Source organism: Otolemur garnettii, unplaced genomic scaffold, assembly GCF_000181295.1.
Source record: "Otolemur garnettii isolate 467f Iridium unplaced genomic scaffold, OtoGar3 scaffold00015, whole genome shotgun sequence".
Lineage (NCBI taxonomy): Eukaryota > Metazoa > Chordata > Mammalia > Primates > Galagidae > Otolemur > Otolemur garnettii.
In genome coordinates, this window is record NW_003852410.1 from 29,952,113 (window position 1) to 29,970,994 (window position 18,882).

Here is an 18,882-nt window from a genome sequence, read left to right on the forward strand (position 1 = left end):
GGTCCGGGCTCAGGATTCGAACCCACCATCTCAGGTGTATGTGGCTGGCGCCTTAGCCAGTTGAGCTACAGGCGCCGAGCCTCTAGTCTCTTTTTAAAAAATTAATTTACTCAGGCATTACACTTCTTGGGATAATTTTGCTAAGACAATATCAATTTACTCTATAGCTTTGTTTTCTTTGCCATAGGTAGGCATAATAATATTCTCTTAGAAATCTTTTAGTATAACTGTATTTCTCTTTTCCCACTCCTCTTCTTGCATATTTCTGCTAGTGTTTTTAACACATCAAAATTTATGAATTACCTACTTTATTATTTTCTTTTTAAAAGAACCAGGGTTGAGTTGTTTACCCCTTTTAGAGTTTTTGTCAGTTTTGTTAATTTCTGCTTTGTATTTCTTCTTCCTTTCTTTTACTTGTTCTTTCACTAATTTCTTCTGATAAGTGCAAGTTCCTTCACTGTTTGTCTTTCTTCTTTAAAACAGAGGGAATTTAAGATTATAAATTTCATCTGACTAATGGACTTACTATATTTTGGTACAAAAGTCTCCTTTCCTTTCTATACCAGGGATGCCAAAAAGTTATACACATTTTAAGAGATCTTGTTGGAAGTAAAATCAATCATTCCCCAAAAGTGCACAAACTACAGGTAAAATGGATGTGTGTGGCATGTCTAGGTACACTAGACCAGTAACATTACTTTAATTCAACTTCAAAAAGTAATACATAAATAACATCTCTTAAAATGTACATACATTTTTTGGCATCCTCTGTGTATGTGTACATATATGAACAGAAGGTGCCAAAAAAGTATATACATTTTAAGAAAGGAAAAACTATTACAATTGTAATACTCAAGACATGTTTGACTTCTGCAATTACAAGAGATACAAGATAGAATATACAAGGTAACAAATGTTATTGGTATATATTGAGTATTACTATTTTAATATAGTTTTTTTCTTTCTTAAATGTCTACATAGTTTGAAATTCCCCTTTAAATTTGATCCAGAGATTGATTATCCAATGGTGTTGTATAATTTTAGGAGAGATCTCCAAGTGGTATAAAGCTGTTTACAGTGTTATTTACCACAGGATAAGAATCTATACTTTTTTTCTCATATGTGCCAAAACAGGTAGCACTCAACTGGTGATACAGCTATATCCCAGGAGCCCATACATAAGTCGACTTTTTTAAGCCAGTAAGTTCATTAAATGATGAAATTTTTATTTCCTTAATGTTGGCATGAAAGATAGGTAAAGTTTCAAAGAAGACTACAAGAATCTAATATTGCTGAAATATTAGATCAAAGTATGTTCAGAGAGATGAAAAGGGAAAACTTGCCAAATGGTTGCACTGTCCATATTAAATTAAATCAGTGGAACTGCACAATGTTGGTTTCTATCTATTTACTTTTATAATTTATCTACACAATTTCATGGTCATAAAGTAGACAATGAACTAGGTAGATTCAGGAAGCTTTAAAACTGTAAATATAAAAATATCAATCTATATTTACTTATTTTGTACTTTTAGTTTCAAAAACTGTGAGACATGAAATTTTCTTTTATACTTGTAATAAATAATATTAGCTGCCTACCTCCATGGTCTTTCCCTCTTTTGCTAATAAAACTCTGATTTTGTTTGGGATAACAATATACACACAACCTGGAAGGAGAAATGAAAATTGAACTATGACAATCATGAATTTCTTTGTTCCCTGCTTTGCCAGGTAAGTAAATTCCCAGGCTTCTTTGAAGTTGTAGGTAACTATTCATGTTACCTACCCAGGTGGCCAGTGAGACCTAAGGAGAAATCGGCTGGGAGGATTCTGCAAAAGATTGTTCTTTCAAAATAAAAAAAAAAGCTACAAAAGAAAGTATTTTGTCTACTTCATCTTTTTTTGCCTAGGACACTAATGTGAAGAAAATGATGCCTGGTACTTAGAACTACCATCTTTTAACACTGAGGTAACAAGCAAAAGCACATAAGAAGGTGGTAAGGATGGTGAAACAGGAAGCTAGGAAGACCCTGGATCCCTGAAGATATCAAGTCAAACGAATAAAATTAATCTATCTGACTCCAGACTTCTCTTTAAGTCTCATTATTAATAATAAATATCCTATGGTTTAAGCTTATCTTGGTTGAGTATGTTATTGCAGCCAACTGCTTCCTGACACCACAGTGCCCTATGTTTTCACAATATAATAAATGATATAAATTAATATTTCAGAACTTAAAATTCTAGAAGACGAATACAAGTAGGAGACTTCTAATTTATCACTGCATATAATGCTACATTTAAATTACTTTAATAAGCATGTGAAAGTATGTAATGTTTTGTAACAGAATAAAAAATTAAATAATCTTAAGTATACAAATAATAGAGAAAAAAAATTGATCCATACCCGTACCTTTCCGTGTATTCTCTGTCACATCTACACCAAACTGGATAATGTCACCAGAAAGAATTTCACATGGTGGACTTTCTTCAGAGCCTCGACTCAATCTCTGGCTATTTATAAAGGTACCATTACTACTTTTAGTGTCTTGAAGATAAAACTGCAAAAAAAAAAAAAAAAGCCAAATATTAATAATAATGATTTCAAACATAGTTTGTTTGTTTTAATTGTATATGAGACAAAGTCTTACTCTATCACCTAGGCTGGAATGCAGTGATACAATCACAGCTCACTGTAACCTCCAACTTCCAGGCTTAAATAATCTTCTTGCCTCAGCCTCTCAAACAGTGAGCCACATGCCACCACAAACAGTTAATTGCTAATATTTTAAATTTTTTGTGGAGATATGGGCAACATCGTAATACCCTATCTCCACAAAAACCTACTTTTTAAATTTTTTTAATTTTTTTTTATTAAATCATAACTGTGTATATTAATGCAGTCATGGGGTACAATGTGCTGGTTTTATATACAATTTGAAATCTTTTCATCAAACTGGTTAACATAGCCTTTATGGTATTTTCTTAGTTATTGTGGTGTTTTTGTTTTTTTTTTGAGACAGAGCCTCAAGCTGTCGCCCTGGGTAGAGTGCTCTGGCATCACAGCTCACAGCAACCTCCAACTCCTGGGCTCAAGTGAGTCTCCTGCCTCCACCTCCCAAGTCGCTGGGATTACAGGTGCCCACCACAACACCCAGCTATTTTTTGGTTGCAGCTGGATTTGAACCTGCCAGCTCAGGTGTACGTGGCTGGCACCTTAGCTGCTTGAGCCACAGGCACCAAGCCAGTTATTGTGTTAAGACATTTATATTCTACATTTAGTAAGTTTCACATGTACCCTTGTAAGATTCACAAGGTGTTCACTGTCGCCCTGGGTAGAGTGCTGTAGTATCACAGCTCACAGCAACCTCCAACTCCTGGGCTCAAGTGATTCTGCTGCCTCTCAAGTAGCTGGAACTACAGGTGCCTGCCACAACATCCGTTTTGGTTGCAGCTGTGATTGTTGTTTGGTGGCCCGGGCGGGATTCCAACCCGCCAGCTCAGGTGTATGTGGCTGGTGCCTTAGCCGCTTGAGCCACAGGAGCCAAGCCCATCAAACCTACTTTTAATGGCTCAGCACCTGTAGCTCAAGCAGCTAGGGCACCAGCCACAAAGCTAGCAGGTTCAAATTCAGCCTGGGCCTTCCAAACGATAATGACAACTACAACCAAAATATAGCCAGGTGTTGTGGCGGATGCCTGTAGTCCCAGCTACTTGAGAGGCTGAGGCAAGAGAATGGCTTAAGCCCAAGAATCTGAGGTTACTGTGAGCTGTGACACCACAGCACTCTACTGAGGGTAACAACTTGAAACTCTGTCTCAAAACAACAACAATAAAAACCTACTTTCAAGGCCAGGCACAGTGGCTCATGCCTGTAATCCTAGCACTCTGGGAGGCCAAGGTGGGTGGACAGCTTGAGCTCATGAGTTCAAGACCAGCCTGAGCAAAAGCAAGACCCCATCTCTACCAAAAATAGAAAATATGGGGCAAACTATGGCCCGTGGGCCACATGTGACCCGCTAAGGACATTTATCCGGCCTGCTGGGTGTTTTTGCCACTACTGCCTGTCCTGCTTAGCAGCTGACTCGTCCTGGGGCCTGTAGTCCGGCCCTCCAACAATCTGAGGGACAGTGAACTGGCCCCCTGTTTAAAAAGTCTGAGGACCCCTGGGCTAGAGGATCGCTGGAGCCCAAGAGTTTGAGGTTGCTATGAGCTATGATGCCACAGCTCTCCACCCAGGGTGACAGCTTGAGACTCTCTCTCTACCAAAAAAACCTACTTCTAAAAAAAGTAACTTCTAGCTTTGCGAACTACTGCAGATGGAATTTTCCCCTATTAAAAATGAGTAATTTGAAATCCAGCTGGACTAAATGGTGCAGTCACTTTAGAAAACAGTTTGTTAGGTCCTCAAAATGTTAAACATAAAGTTGGTATATGACCCAGCAATTCAATGCCACATACATATTCCAGAGAACCAAAAACATACATCCTCACAAAAACTTGTACACGAATATTCATAGCAGCTTTATTCATAATAGCCAAATAGTACAAATAACCCAAATGTCCATCAATTGATAGGATAAAAAAAGTGGTATATATAATGTATATAATGTAATATAATATTATTTGGCAATAGAAAAGAATAAAGTACTGATACGTGCTACAACATGGATGAACCTTTAAAACATTAGGCTAAGTAAAAGAAGTCACTCAAAAAAGACCATATATTATACACATATGATTTCATTTATATGAAACAGCCAAAATAAGCAAATACACAGGGACAAAAAAAGTACAAAAAGGACGGAGGGGGCAGCAGCAGAATGGGGAATGTATAAAAGATTTCTTTTTGGGGTGATAAAAATGTCATAAAATTAGATAGTGGTCATGGTTGCACAACTCTGTGAATAAACTATACTGAAAACCACTGAATGTGCACTTTAAAAGGTAAATTTTATAGTATATTAATTTTACACACACACACATATATCACACATATATCAAGAAAGCTATTATAAAGAAAAGGCCAGTAGAAGAAAATTCTACTTTTCCATCTCACCCCGACTTTGTAACTTTGTTCCTAGAATGTCTGGGTTAAATTAAAGGAAATGTTCTTTCTTGCACAGGCAAGGGCAATTGGTTTTAGGTAACATCTATAATTAATACCTATCAATTAGATAATATAACTTAATTATCAGGACCAACATATCTGCAGTAAATTCTCTGTATATTTGAGCCACAAGAGACAAACATACTGGAATCAACTGTAAAGGTACTACTTTCTGGCTTTCCGGACTTGCTGTGCATCATGTAATCTTTCTTCTTTAAGAAGAGAAGGAGTATAAACAGGAGGCACAGGAAGCTTACCTATTTGTCACTTACTAATACTGAAAGAAATTCAAAACAACTGGGATTAGACACAATAAACTTATTAGGAAGAGAATAACCAATAAAAAAGACATAGCTTTCTTTTTTCATTTGTGTGCACTCAGATTTTCACTGAAACTCCTTTGTAAGAAGAAAGGAAAGAAGACACCAAATATAGTACATATTAAAATATATTATACTTTATGCCAGCAGGCTTTCATTTAACCTTAACATTAAAGCTATGATAAAGAATATATTATTTCCATTTATAAATGAGAAAAGTGAGACGCAGGCATGTCAAGCATCTTTCCAAAGGTCACATAGCTAGAGGGCAATAATTCAAATAAGAGAATTAAAAGGGCCATTTTTCCCTCATTATTTCATACCAACCTTTATGTTTCATTTATCCTTTACTCATTCCCCCACAGCTGTCCTCCACATGAAACACAATAAAAACAATAAATAAAATAAGCACTTTGGGCTCTGTGCCCATGCTTAGTGGTTAGGGTGCCAGCCACATACACCAGGGCTGGTGGGTTCGAATGAGGCCTGTGCCTGCTAAATAATAATGACAACTACAACAACAACAACAAAAAATAGCTGGGCGACCCACAGGTTGAGAACTACTGGCTTAAACCCAAGAGTTTGAAGTTGCTGCAAGCTGTGACTCTACGGCACTCTACCGAGGATGACATAGTGAAACTCTGTCTCAAAAAACACTTTGAAGAAAATGGGAAAATAATATTTCATTTCATTAATTCCTAGGTGACAATTTAAAGGCCACCATGCTGTTTATAAGTGATTTATTCTCTGTGTATAATTCAAAGCAGACTAACGGTTAATTTGGCTAGCAATTTGCATATTTAATTACAGACTATTAATAAAGAAAATTGTGTGAATATTTTATAGTCTGTTTGTAATTTACAGGCCTTAACATTTCACATCAGAGAGATAAGGACAGGCAATACTTTCAAGAACAAACATTTATCCTCAAAATTTTTTCTACACTGAAATTTGCTGTTATATAAGACAATTGTCTTTTGTTTTGTTTTTTAATAAACATATTATCGGGAAATGTCCAATGTCTGGATTTAGGTTTGGTTGTTTTCAGTAATGTGTGCCTGAGCAAGACAAATAAGAAGATTGTAATAGGTTTATAGTAGTTTTCAAATTTCAAGTTCTGATCCATCACTGGGTTATTAGGTTAATTCAGTGGGTTGCATCTGACATGTTTTAAACATAAAAGAGAACAGCATAGAAATAAAGAGTACACGAAATATGGTTCAGTACTGTTTACTAAAATTACAGAAAATACAAATACAAAGAAATGTATATATAGATATATGTATGTATCAATAGCAACACCTCATATTGATAACTCCTATATAAATCTAAAACCACAACACATTTTCAAATTTAAAAAATTTTAGGAGTCCAACGCACTATCTATTGTGCAACAGAACCACCTCAAGTTAAAATAATTTTAAATCAATATTATAACCCAGGTTCTTTTGTTCTGACATTTCTATATTGCCAACCAAAGCACATCATGCTACCTTTGGCCTCCATTTAAGCTTGAACATATAATTGACATTAGTTGCTCATGTTTCCTCTACTCTCAACCGAATAGCTTCCATATATCTTAGAATAAAATCCAAATTCTCTACCATTACAGTCTATCAAACCCTGCACGATTTGGTCCCAGTTTTCTTTCTGAACTTAATCACTCTCACTCTTTTCTTTCCTCATCCCTTTCAATTATGCTAATCTCCACTCCTGCCCCTGATCCCTACACTTGTGTATAGCTACAATGCCAAACCATGTTAGTTTAGTTTTCTGCAGAAATATTTTCATTGATATCATTTAACTTTCTGCCCTTCACTATTTTGAAAGACTGATATTATAAATAATGGTTTTGACCAGGTGCAGTAGCTCAAGCCTATAATCCTAGGATTCTGAGAGGCCAAGGCAGGAGGATAGCTTGAGTTCAGGAGTTCAAGACCAGCCTGAGCAAGAGTGAGTCTCCATCTCTACCAAAAACAGAAAAAATTAGCTGGGCATGGTGGTACATGCCTGTAGTCCCAGCCACATGAGAGGCTGAGGCAGGAGGATCACTTGAGCCCAGGATTTGGAGGTTGCAGTGAGCTGCAATGTTACCACTGAACTCTACCCAGGAAAAGAAAATAAGATTCTGTCTCAAAAAGTGGGGGCGGGGGGTGTGTTTGCATCTTCTATAAAACAATCTGCCATTATTCAGTCTACATGGTATAGAAGTTATTCTATTTACTATTAGGTTAGGTTCCTAAGGATATAAAGATGTCAACTTGTTTTTAAGGGCCTGGAAAAGAATTGCATTTATAGTCTCTGGGTACTTTTCTGCTACATAGGTAATTAACTCATCCTTTATAAATAAAAATAAAAGATAATTTAAAAAAAGGGATCATGCCAAATCTTATATACAATAGAAAAAGAAGAAATACTTCAAAATCATTCTACTTCATCTGGATATACCTGATATTAAAATTGGGAAAAAAATGTATTATAAGGGAAATTACAAACATATTTCACTTATAATGAGGATGCGATATCCTAAACAACATATTAACAAGTTGAATTAAAAATTAATTCATTTGGGCGGCACCTGTGGCTCAAAGGAGTAGGGTGCCGGCCCCATATGCTGGAGGTAGTGGGTTTAAACTCAGCCCCAGCCAAAAACTGCAAAAAAAAAAAAAAAAATTATTATTATTATTTATTTATTTTTATTTATAAATAATAGTTGTCTATTTTTTGAGACTTTGGAAAAAAATAAGAAGAGGAAGTTAACTGATGACTCCATACTGAATCTCAGAGTCAAAGCATTCTATGATCGACATACTCTTATCTGACAATGTGAACATTACTTTTTCTGTATTATTATTATTATTGCTCAATATTTTGTTGCAGCAATCATCTGATTTCTTTTCTGAATGTATTTATCTTCGTTTGTTCTTTATGAGGTTTTTGCTTCTAGTCCTTATCTTAAACATCGTTGTTATTCAATTTTAAGCCTTTCTAAATTCGTGAAGGCAAAAAGTGGAAACCAAATAAACACATGTATATGTATAGAAAAAATTTAAAAAAAAAAGAAATTTTAAAACTTAACTGATATCCTATTAATGGACATTTTAAATAATTTTCACAAATGAATTCAAAAATGTCAAGAAAGAGGAATCAAGAGGTACTTAAAGGTGGAGCCTGATACAAATCTATATGAAATCTGCTTTAGAAAACTGCAATAAAATGTTTGTGGAACCACTTCAAAAAAAAAAAAATTAACTGATCCTTTGTCACCTTTCTATTCTTTTTTCCAGAGACAGAGACTCACTCAGTCACCCTGAAGTTGAGTGCCTTGCAGTCATAGCTCAAAGCAACCTTCTACTCTTAGGCTCAAGCAATCCTCTTGCCTCAGCCTCCCGAGAAGCTGGGGCAATAGAGACCCACCACAACACCTGGCTATTTTTAGACACAGGGTCTTGCTCTTGCTCAGGTTGGTTTAGAACTCCTGAGCTCAAAGAATCTATCCACCTCAGCCTCCCAGAGTGCTAGGATTACAGGCATGAGCAACCACATTGGCCCCTTTGTCACTTTCAAAAGAGAAATATCCTTTTCCTCTATGCTTACAAACCTTCTTGTATTAGGCTTTCCCCCCCTCTCTTCTGTAAAGAAAATCAGTTTGGACCAAACTTTAAAAAAAGAAAAACTAGTTCAGTGGCTTGTGGCCAAAGTTTAGTTTGCTTTAGTTGCTTTCCCCTATATAAATCTTAAGTCTACCCAAATCAGGTACTAATGGAGATCCCTGAACTGAAAGATTTACCCCTGTCCCAAAAGTCCCTTCTCCTGTCTCCTGCTGATTAATGACACAGGCACAGCACTTCACAGGTTGCATAATTTGCTCTTTAGCCTTCAAAAAGTCCCTGCTATATATTAATTCATTCCATAAACACATGCATTTTGCATCAACAAAAAAATAGCCGGGCGTTGTGGCGGGCACCTGTAGTCCCAGCTACTTGGGAGGCTGAGGCAAGAGAATCGCTTAAGCCCAAGAGTTGGAGGTTGCTGTGAGCTGTGACACCATAGCTCTCTACCGAGGGTAACATAGTGAGACTCTGTCTCAAAAAAAAATAACAAAGATCAGAGACCACAAATTCTAAGTTTACAGGTGGGGGGGTGTTACTTTTATTTTTGGTAGAGACAGAGACTTGCTCAGGCTGGAGTGCAGTGGTGCAATCATAACTCACTGTAGCCTCGAACTCTCAGGCTCAAGTGATCCTCCTATGTCATACTTCCATATAGCTGGGATTATAGGAGTGAACCACTATACCTGACCAATACAGGGAAGTTTTTAAAACATGAATACAGAATGGATTTGGGGTGAATGGTAGGTAGTATAATATAGATTTTTATCTGCCTAAATTACCACCTAAAATCAGAGTAACCAAGATAGCAAAACCAAATTCCCACGCACAACACTGGCAACAAAAGTATGTGACACAATATCCACATAAACCTCAAAATTGGAGTGGAAAAAACCACCAACAGTCACAAGACCTTCATAGAATCTATGTAGGATACAGAGGGAAGCACAAGGGGCAAGTAAGGAACGTGAGGATAATACCAAAATAGCCACTAGATATTCACTAGACAGTATAAAGACTAGTTTAAGAAGGGAGTAGGAAAGGTTAGCCCAATCCAGTAACAACTGAGTGTGGGGGTAAGTTCCTAACAAGGCTGTTAACAGTTTGAGCCATATAAATTCTTAAAACCAATCTACCAACCAAAGCTACCCTCCAGAATAGGGCTCCATACCCAGGGAAAGCTCCTGGGAATGGAAACAAAATTGAATTGGACAGGAACCATAGAGATAAGGAAAGAAAAGATCCAGATGAAAGTGGAAAAGGGCAAAGGAAACCATATATTTGAACATTTTACAAAAACAACAGAAGAGGGAGCTCTGTGAATTAGAAAATTTATCCTGAACCATTATGCCTTTCTGAAGTTCAACAAAACTAATTTCATATAAAAATGAGCAACAGAAAAGTATCAAGGTCACATCCCATACAGTTATTTTTTTGCGGAGAGATAGTAAGGAGCTAAATGAAAGACATACCTTGGGAATACATCAAAACCTATTTTAAAACAAGCTAAAAGATACTAGGAAAATAATTCAGGAGATTAGAGGGCAATATAAATCACAATTACAAAATTCTAGAAAAGGTGAAAGAACTGAAAGGAATAGAAACAAAAGGAAAAATTCATTTCAAAAGTGAATACAAACTAGAGGGAGCTCAAAAGTAATTAAATGTAACAATAATGCCTTAAAACAGTGGTTCTCAACACTTCTAATGCCGCAACTCTTAATACACACAGGCTGAGAACTCTTAACGACCCACAGGTTGAGAATCGCTGCCTTAAAAGAAAAAGGACGAGGGTGGCGCCTGTGGCTCAAGGGAGTAGGGCACTGGAGGTGGCAGGTTCGAAGCTCGGCCTGGCCAAAAACTACAAAAAAAAAAAAAAAAAAAAAGAAAGAAAGAAAGAAAAGAAAAGAAAAAAGATGAAATTTTAATGAAGCAATGTGGCTTCATTAAAGGAATGAAGAAAGTAACATCTACAAAATGGTAGAGTAGGAAAATCTGAACCTCTATCCCCTCCATGCCCAAGATCACTGAAAAACAAGCAGAAACTGTCAGAACCAACTTTGTTAGAACCCTGAAAACAGTCAAAGGTCTATAGGAACCGAGTAAATAATCAAAAAGGCAATTAAAATATGGTAGGTAAGCTTTGTGGCATTATTTATCCTTGTCGCATCCCTCTAATACACAAAGTCTTGAAAGCATCAACCTGCATTCCCAGTGTCACCCCCTATGCTACAGTTTTGTTTTACTCCTCTACAACTCATGTTGAAATGTGATCCTCATCATTGGAGGTCCTTAATTGAAAAGTGTTTGGGTCATGGGAGTGGATCCCTCACGATTGGCTTGGTGCTATCCTAACTCTATTAGCTCCCATAAGAGCTGGTTGTTTAAAAGAGTGTGGTGCCTCCTTCTCTCTTGCTTCATCTCTTGCCACGTGATCTGCACACACCAGCTCCCTTTCCCTTTCCATGAATGAAAGTTTCCTGAGGTCCTCATCAGAAGTAGATATTGGTCAGGCACGGTGGCTCACACCTATAATCTTAACACTCTGAGAGACTGAAGTAGGTGGATTGCTTGAGCTCGGAAGTTAGAGACCAACCTAAGCAAGAGTGAGACCTTGTCTCTAATAAAAATAGAAAAAGTAGCCAGGTGTTGTGGCAGGTGCTTGTAGTCCCAACTACTTGGAAGGCTGAAGCAAGAGGTTAACTTGAGCCCAAGAGTTTGAGGTTGCTGTGAGCTACGATGCCACAGCACTCTACCCAGAGTGACTGAGATTTTGTCTCAAAAAAAAGTAGATGTTGGCACCATGCTTCTTGTACAGCCTGCATAGCTGTGAACTAAACAAATCTATTATCCAGCTTCAGGTATTCCTCTATAGTAGCACAAACAGAGACACCATAGTGCCTAGTTTTAGAGAAGCTGAGCAGACTTTAATCACAAATTATCGTCTCTTTTCACCTGTCTGGGGGTTACCTGAAGGATTGATAGAAGATTTTCATCTTGGTTTTGCCCAACTCAGAACTCTCTCAAGCCAGAAAAGTGGCTAGCATTATTTAGTAAATGAGATTTTCACCCCACATGGTTTAACTTTTTTTTTTTTTTGGAGACAGAGCCTCAAGCTGTCTCCCTGGGTAGAGTGCCGTGGCATCACAGCTCACAGCAACCTCCAACTCCTAGGATCAAGCGAGTCTCTTGCCTCAGCCTCCCAAGTGGCTGGGACCACAACACTCAGTTATCTTTTGGCTGCAGCTGTTATTGTTTGGCAGGCCTGGGCTAGATTCAAACTCTCCACCTTAGGTGTATGTGGCTGGCGCCTTAGCCAATTGAGCCACAGGCACCAAGCCATGGTTTAACTTTTAAAAAGTATTTTATATTATACAGGTATATAAAGAATGAACCACTTGGTTCAACTTTAAAAATCATTTTATATTGCAAATGAAAGTGTATGAATACACCACATTTGTAGACAAAAACCCCCCACATAATCATGTCAATTGATGTAAAAGAAGCATTTGATGAAATACAACATCCTTTCATGATAAAAATGCCCAGAAAACTAGTACTAGAAGGGAATTTCCTCAAAGAGAAAGAGCATTTATGATAAATGAATTTCTGAAAAAGCCACAGCTAACATAATACTCAATAGTACTGAACCAAAAGCTTTCCCCCTAAGGTCAGGAAAAAGACAAGAATGTCTACTTTCTCCACTGTTATTCAACATTATACTGGAAGATCTAAATAGAAGAAAAAGAAATAGAAAGCATCCAAATTGGAAAGAACTAAGTAAACTACTATGTCTATTTACAAATGACAAGACCATATATACAGAAAATTCCATAGAACCTGCACACACAAAAAAAAGTATTAGTACTAATAAACAAATCCAGCAAAGTTATAGTTCACAAGATTAATATACAAGGCTTGGGCTTGGCGCCTGTGGCTCAAGTGGCTAAGGCGCCAGCCACATATACCTAAGGTGGAGGGTTTGAATCCAGCCAGGGCCCGCCAAACAACAATGATGGCTACAACCAAAAAATAGCTGGGCATTGTGGCGGGTGCCTGTGGTCTCAGCTACTTGGGAGGAGGAGGCAGAAAACTCGCTTGAGCCCAGGAGTTGGAGGTTGCTGTGAGCTGTGATGTCACAGCACTCTATCCACGGGGGATAGCTTGAGGCTCTGTCAAAAAAAAAAAAAAAACAAGACTTGGCTCCTCTTGCTCAGCAGTTAGGGCACCAGCCACATACACCAAGGCTGGTGGTTTTGAACCTGGCCTGGGCCTGCCAAACAACAATAACAACTACAACAAAAAAATAGCTGGGCATTGTGGCAGGCACCTGTAGTCACAGCTACTTGGGAGGCAAGAGAATTCCTTAAGCCCAAGAGTTTGAGGTTGCTGTGAGCTGTGACGCTGTGACACCACAGCGCTCTACTGGGGGCAACATAGTGAGACTCTGTCTCAAAAAAAAAAAAAAGATTAATATACAAAAAGCAATCCTGCCAGCCATGGTAATCCTAGCCCTCTGAGATGCCAAGGTGGGAGGATCGCTTGAGCTCAGGAGTTCCAGACCAATTTGAGCAAGAGAGAGCCCCTGTCTCTACTAACAATAGAAAAATTTAGCAGGGCATTTTAACATATGCTAGTACCCGCAGCTAAGCACTGGAGGCTGAGGAAAGAGGATCACTTTAGCCCAAGAGATTGAAGTTGCTGTTGAGATAGGCTGGGCATCAGAGTGAGATTCTGTCTCAAAAAAAAGCAATTGTGTTTCTTACACCAACAATGAAGAATCCAAAACAGAAACTGAGAAGGCAAGTCTATTTCCATCTATAAGAATAAAATACCTCCAGGTACAGTGGGTCACGCATGTAATCCTAGCAATCTGAGAGGCCAAGGCGGGTAGCTTGCTCAGGAGTCTGAGACCAGCCTCAACAACAAGACCTCATCTCTACTTAAAGAAAAAAGAAGAAGAAAAAAAAAATTAAGCATTGTGGTGAGTGCCTGTAGTCCTAGCTACTCAGGAGGCTGAGGCAAGAGGAACTCTTGAGCCTAAGAGTTTGAGGTTACTATGAATTATGATGCCACAGCACTCTACCCAGGGTGACAGAGTGAGATTCTGTCTGAAAAAAAATAAAAAATAAAAATGGGCAGCGCCTGTGGCTCAAAGGAGTAGGGTGCTGGTCCCATATGCCGGAGGTGGCGAGTTCAAACCCAGCCCTGGCCAAAAACTGCAAATAAATAAAAATAAAAAATAAAAATCGGGTGATGCCTGTGGCTCAAAGGAGTAGGGCGATGGCCCCATATGCCAGAGGTGGTGGGTTCAAATCCACCCTGAGCCAAAAACTGCAAAAAAATAAAAAACAAAAATAAATAAAAATAAAATATCTATGAATAAATTTAACCAAGGAGGTAAAAGACTTGTGACATACAGATGTACAGTTTAATGAACTGTAAAATATTGCTGAAAGAAACCAAAGATGACCTCAGTAAACATAAAGATGTCCCTATGAACTGGAAGACTTAATATTGTTAAGATGTCAATATTACCCAAAACAATCTACAGATCTAACACAATCTCTATCAAAATTCCAATGATCTTTTGTGCAGACATTGAAAAGCTGATCCTCTAAGTCACATGGAATTAGAAGAGATCTTGAATAAGAAAAATAATCTAGAAAAAGAACAGAATTGACTGGGTGTGGTAGCTCATGCCTGTATTCCTAACACTCTGGGAGGCTGAGGTGGGCAGGTCACTTGAGCTTACCAGTTCCAGACCAGCCTGAGCAACAAAGAGATACCATCTCTACTAAAAATGAAAAACTGAGGCAAGAGGATGACTTGAGCCCAAGCATCAAGTTCCTTGAGCTAAGACGACAGGGCACTCTACCAAGGGCGTTCCTTGAGCTAAGACGACAGGGCACTCTACCAAGGGCGACAAAGTGAGACTATGCCCAAAAAAAAAACCAGAAAGAAAAAGGAAAAGAACAAAATTGGAGAATGCATTATTTCCTGAATTCAAAGCTTACTATAAAGCTACAGTAATCAAAAGATCGTGATACTGGCACAAGAATGAGTTAGGGTTAGGGTTACTCAATGAAATAGAATCAAGAGTCCAGAAATCTGTACATCCAAAGCCTAGTGAATTTCAACAAAAGTGTCAAATCTATTCAATACACAAAGAACAGTCTCTTGGTGCTGGGACAACTAGAGAGATACACACAAAACAATAAAGTTGAATTCCTACCTCACACCATATACAAAAATTAACTCAAAATGAAGTTAAAAGGCTCAGTGCCCACAGCACAGTTACGGTGCCAGCCACATACACCAAGGCTGGTGGGTTCGAATCCGGCCTGGGCCAGCTAAAACAACAATGACAAATGCAACCCAAAAAATGGCCTGGCATTGTGGCAGGTGCCTGTAGTCCCAGCTACGTGGGAGGCTGAGGCAAGAGAATCACTTAAGCCCAAGAGTTTGAGGTTGCTGTGAGCTGTGACACCATGGCACTCTACCAAGGGTGACAAAGTGAGACTCTGTCTCTAAGAAAAAAACAAGAAAGAAATAAAGCAAGAAAGAAAGGGGGTTGGGGCAATAGGGATGAGAGGGGTGTATTCTGTCTCTTTAAATCCCCTTGCCACCTTATCCAGTGGGGACTGAAAACAATGCCAGCCTCTGTGCCAAACCCTCAGCATTCAAACACAGCAATCATAACACACCAACTCCAATTTTCAAAGGTCCCTACTGCCCTCCCTGGGACCAGCAAGTCACACCTGTAGCAGCACCCCTTGGCTGCTACTGGATTGGAGAAAGGAAGATGGTACCCACTATGAAGAACACCAAAACAATGTAAGTCTTTAAAACCTACCAGCCTCTTTCTTCATCAAGTATTCCCTTGAATGCAGCAAGTCTTCTACTTGATTCCAGAGTTCCAAAATAGTTGTATCAGACGGTTCATACCACCTTGTAGTTGTTTTGATGAAGAGCGTCCTAGAGCTTCCTACTCTATCATTTTCCATAACATCACTCCCATTAGTTCTATTTTAACTTACTGAAGCAATTAGAAAACACAGAGCCAATTTCCACTCTAACTCCACCATTAAGGCAATTTACTTATTTACTATTCATTCATTCACTCACTTATTCATTCATTTGACAGAGTCTCACTTGGCATTAACTTAACTCACTATGTCCTCAAACTCCTGGGCTCAAGCAAAGCTCCTGCCTCAGCCTCCCAAGTAGCTGGGACTACAGGCATGGGTCCCTCCCATCTGGTTGATTTTTCTTTTTTTTTTTTGTAGAGACAGGGTCTCCCTCTTGCTAAGGCTGGTTTCAAACTCATGGCCTCAAGCAATATTCCCATCTTGGGCTCCCAAAGTGCTAGAATTATAGGCATGAGCTACCGTGCCCAGTCAGCAAATCATTTACTCTGTAAGATTCACTTGGCACCCATCTTTGAAAGATTGCACATCCATTAAATAATATGGAGAGCAACCCTAAACTGAGAATATTAAGAGGGTATGAATTAAGTACCAAAATCCTGAGAGGCTTGTGGGAAATACAGTTAGACATAATTAGTTGCTAAGGAGGCATTTATGAGTGAGGGTGGTAATCAGAATGAAAAGACAAGAGGAGGAGGAGGAGGAACAGGTATTGCAGCAAATTTATATATAGTTCAGGCCCATCGAAGGTAACAAAAAGCAAACAAAGGAACATGTGGAGAAATGCAACATAAAGTGAGCTATAAAGAAGGAGCCCTGAGCACTGAAATAAGGAGTCGAGATTTCTTAAGACAAAATGCAGGCTCGGTGCGTGTGGCTCAAGTGGCTAAGGCTCAAGTGGCTAAGCCACATACACCTAAGGTGGCAGGTTCGAATGCAGCATGGGCCCACCAAACAACAATGACGGCTGCAACCAAAAAATAGCCAGGCATTGTGGCGGGCGCCTGTGGTCCCAGCTACTTGGGAGGCAGAGGCAAGAGACTCGCTTGAGCCCAGGAGCTGGAGGTTGCTGTGAACTGTGATGCTATGGCACTCTACCCAGGGGGATAGCTTGAGGCTCTGTCTCAAAAAAAGGCAAAATGCAATATTAAAGGACTTGATGAAAATATTGTTTAGGGACATTATTATTACAGCTCTGATGATCCAGCAGCTGTGTTTAGGATGAACTGCAGTGGGAGTCACTACAAACAGGGAAATCCATGACTTGTTCACTTTTGCCACTGACAATTTAGTTGTTTCTTAGAGTACGTGAACTTAGTCTTTATATGCATATTCAATACGAATTTATTTATTTATATAAACTTTCTGGCTTCCTAAAGTAAAGAATGACATATTTCAGCTGTTAGAATTTTTTAAGTTGTGCCATTGAATCGGGAAAATATAAAGTTTTATTGATACACTAAAGGAAAATGCATAGCAAAGTGGTAAATGTTTTTACCAGAAAGAAATCTGACATGTAAACTGGAATGAAACTTTCCAAAATATTACCTGGAGGTCTCACAAATGTTGCAAATTTGCCAGGATTTTTCTATCTTCCAAATAACATTCCAGACACATTTACTGTACAATTTTTTTAAGGTCAGCTCCCAAGGAAAAGAGGAGAGAAAGAAAGTATATCTCTCTACACAGAAACAGAGATAAGTTCATGAAGGACAGAAGTTAAAGAAGGTGGGAATGAGAAAATGTACTCAGAACATTACAAAATATACAAAACACAGCTAGAATTATTATACTTTCTTTTTTTTTTTTTTTTTTTTTTTTGAGACAGAGCCGCAAGCTGTCGCCCTGGGCAGAGTGCCATGGCATCACAGTTCACAGCAACCTCCAACTCCTGGGCTCGAGCGAGTCTCCTGCCTCTGCCTCCCAAGTAGCTGGGACTACAGGCGCCTGCCACAACACCCAGCTATTTTTTGGTTGCAGCCGTCATTGTTGTTTGGCAGGCCCGGACTGGATTTGAACCCGCCAGCTCAGGTGTATGTGGCTGGCGCCTTAGCAGCTTAAGCCATAGGCATTGAGCCTATACTTTCTTTAATATGCTCCCAAACTGTAACAATCCTTCACTGAGAACTTAGAACAAAGTAAATCATATTTCTGAATCTCAGCAAAATACAAAATAAACTGATCATTAGTACATTACCCTTCTGGCTCAGTGCTTGTAGCACAGTAGTTATGGCACCAGCCACATACACCGAGGCTGACCGGTTCGAACCTGACCAGGAACAACTGCAACAAAAAATAGCCGGGCATTGTGGCAGTCACCTATAGTCCCAGCTACTGGGAGGCTGAGGCAAGAGAATTGCTTAAGCCCAAAGTTTGAGGTTGCTGTGAGCTATGATGTCAAAGCACTCTACCAAGGGCAACCTAGTGAGACTCTGTCTCAAAAAAAAATTATACTTCTGAGATGAGACTGTTTAAAGCCTACACCAAATTCTAATGTGGCAGCCATTAAACTACTTCCCAAACCCCAAAATTGACAGGTTGACAAGCAAATTATTAGTTTTTCCTTTTATGATCTGCTAATCACAGTAAGAAGCCCTGGAATTTGTCTTTCAGATACCTATTTAAATAACTGATTCTAAAGAATAGTGATTCCAAACCCAATCTTTGATCCTAAGATCTAGAAAGGATATCAAAAATTTTAATTCTAATATTTAAGATAATTATATATTAAAAAATAATCATGTATTATGCCAATGCCATGTATTTTAATATGGGTAGCACCTGTGGCTCAGTGAGTAGGGCACCGGCCCCATAAATCGAGGGTGGTGGGTTCAAACGCAGCCCCGGCCAAACTGCAACAAAAAACAGCCGGGCGTTGTGGCAGGCGCCTGTAGTCCCAGCTACTTGGGAGG

General features: G+C 38.8%; 1 protein-coding gene across 1 annotated transcript in view; it reads right to left on the bottom strand.

Moving 5' to 3' along the window:
* The window catches only part of SLMAP (sarcolemma associated protein), a 172,316-nt gene that overhangs the window by 91,529 nt on the left and 61,905 nt on the right, over nt 1-18,882 (bottom strand). Inside the window, exon 3 of the mRNA XM_023510665.1 lies at nt 2,408-2,561. Coding sequence (XP_023366433.1) covers nt 2,408-2,561 — 154 coding nt within the window. The remainder of the gene's footprint in view (nt 1-2,407; nt 2,562-18,882) is intronic.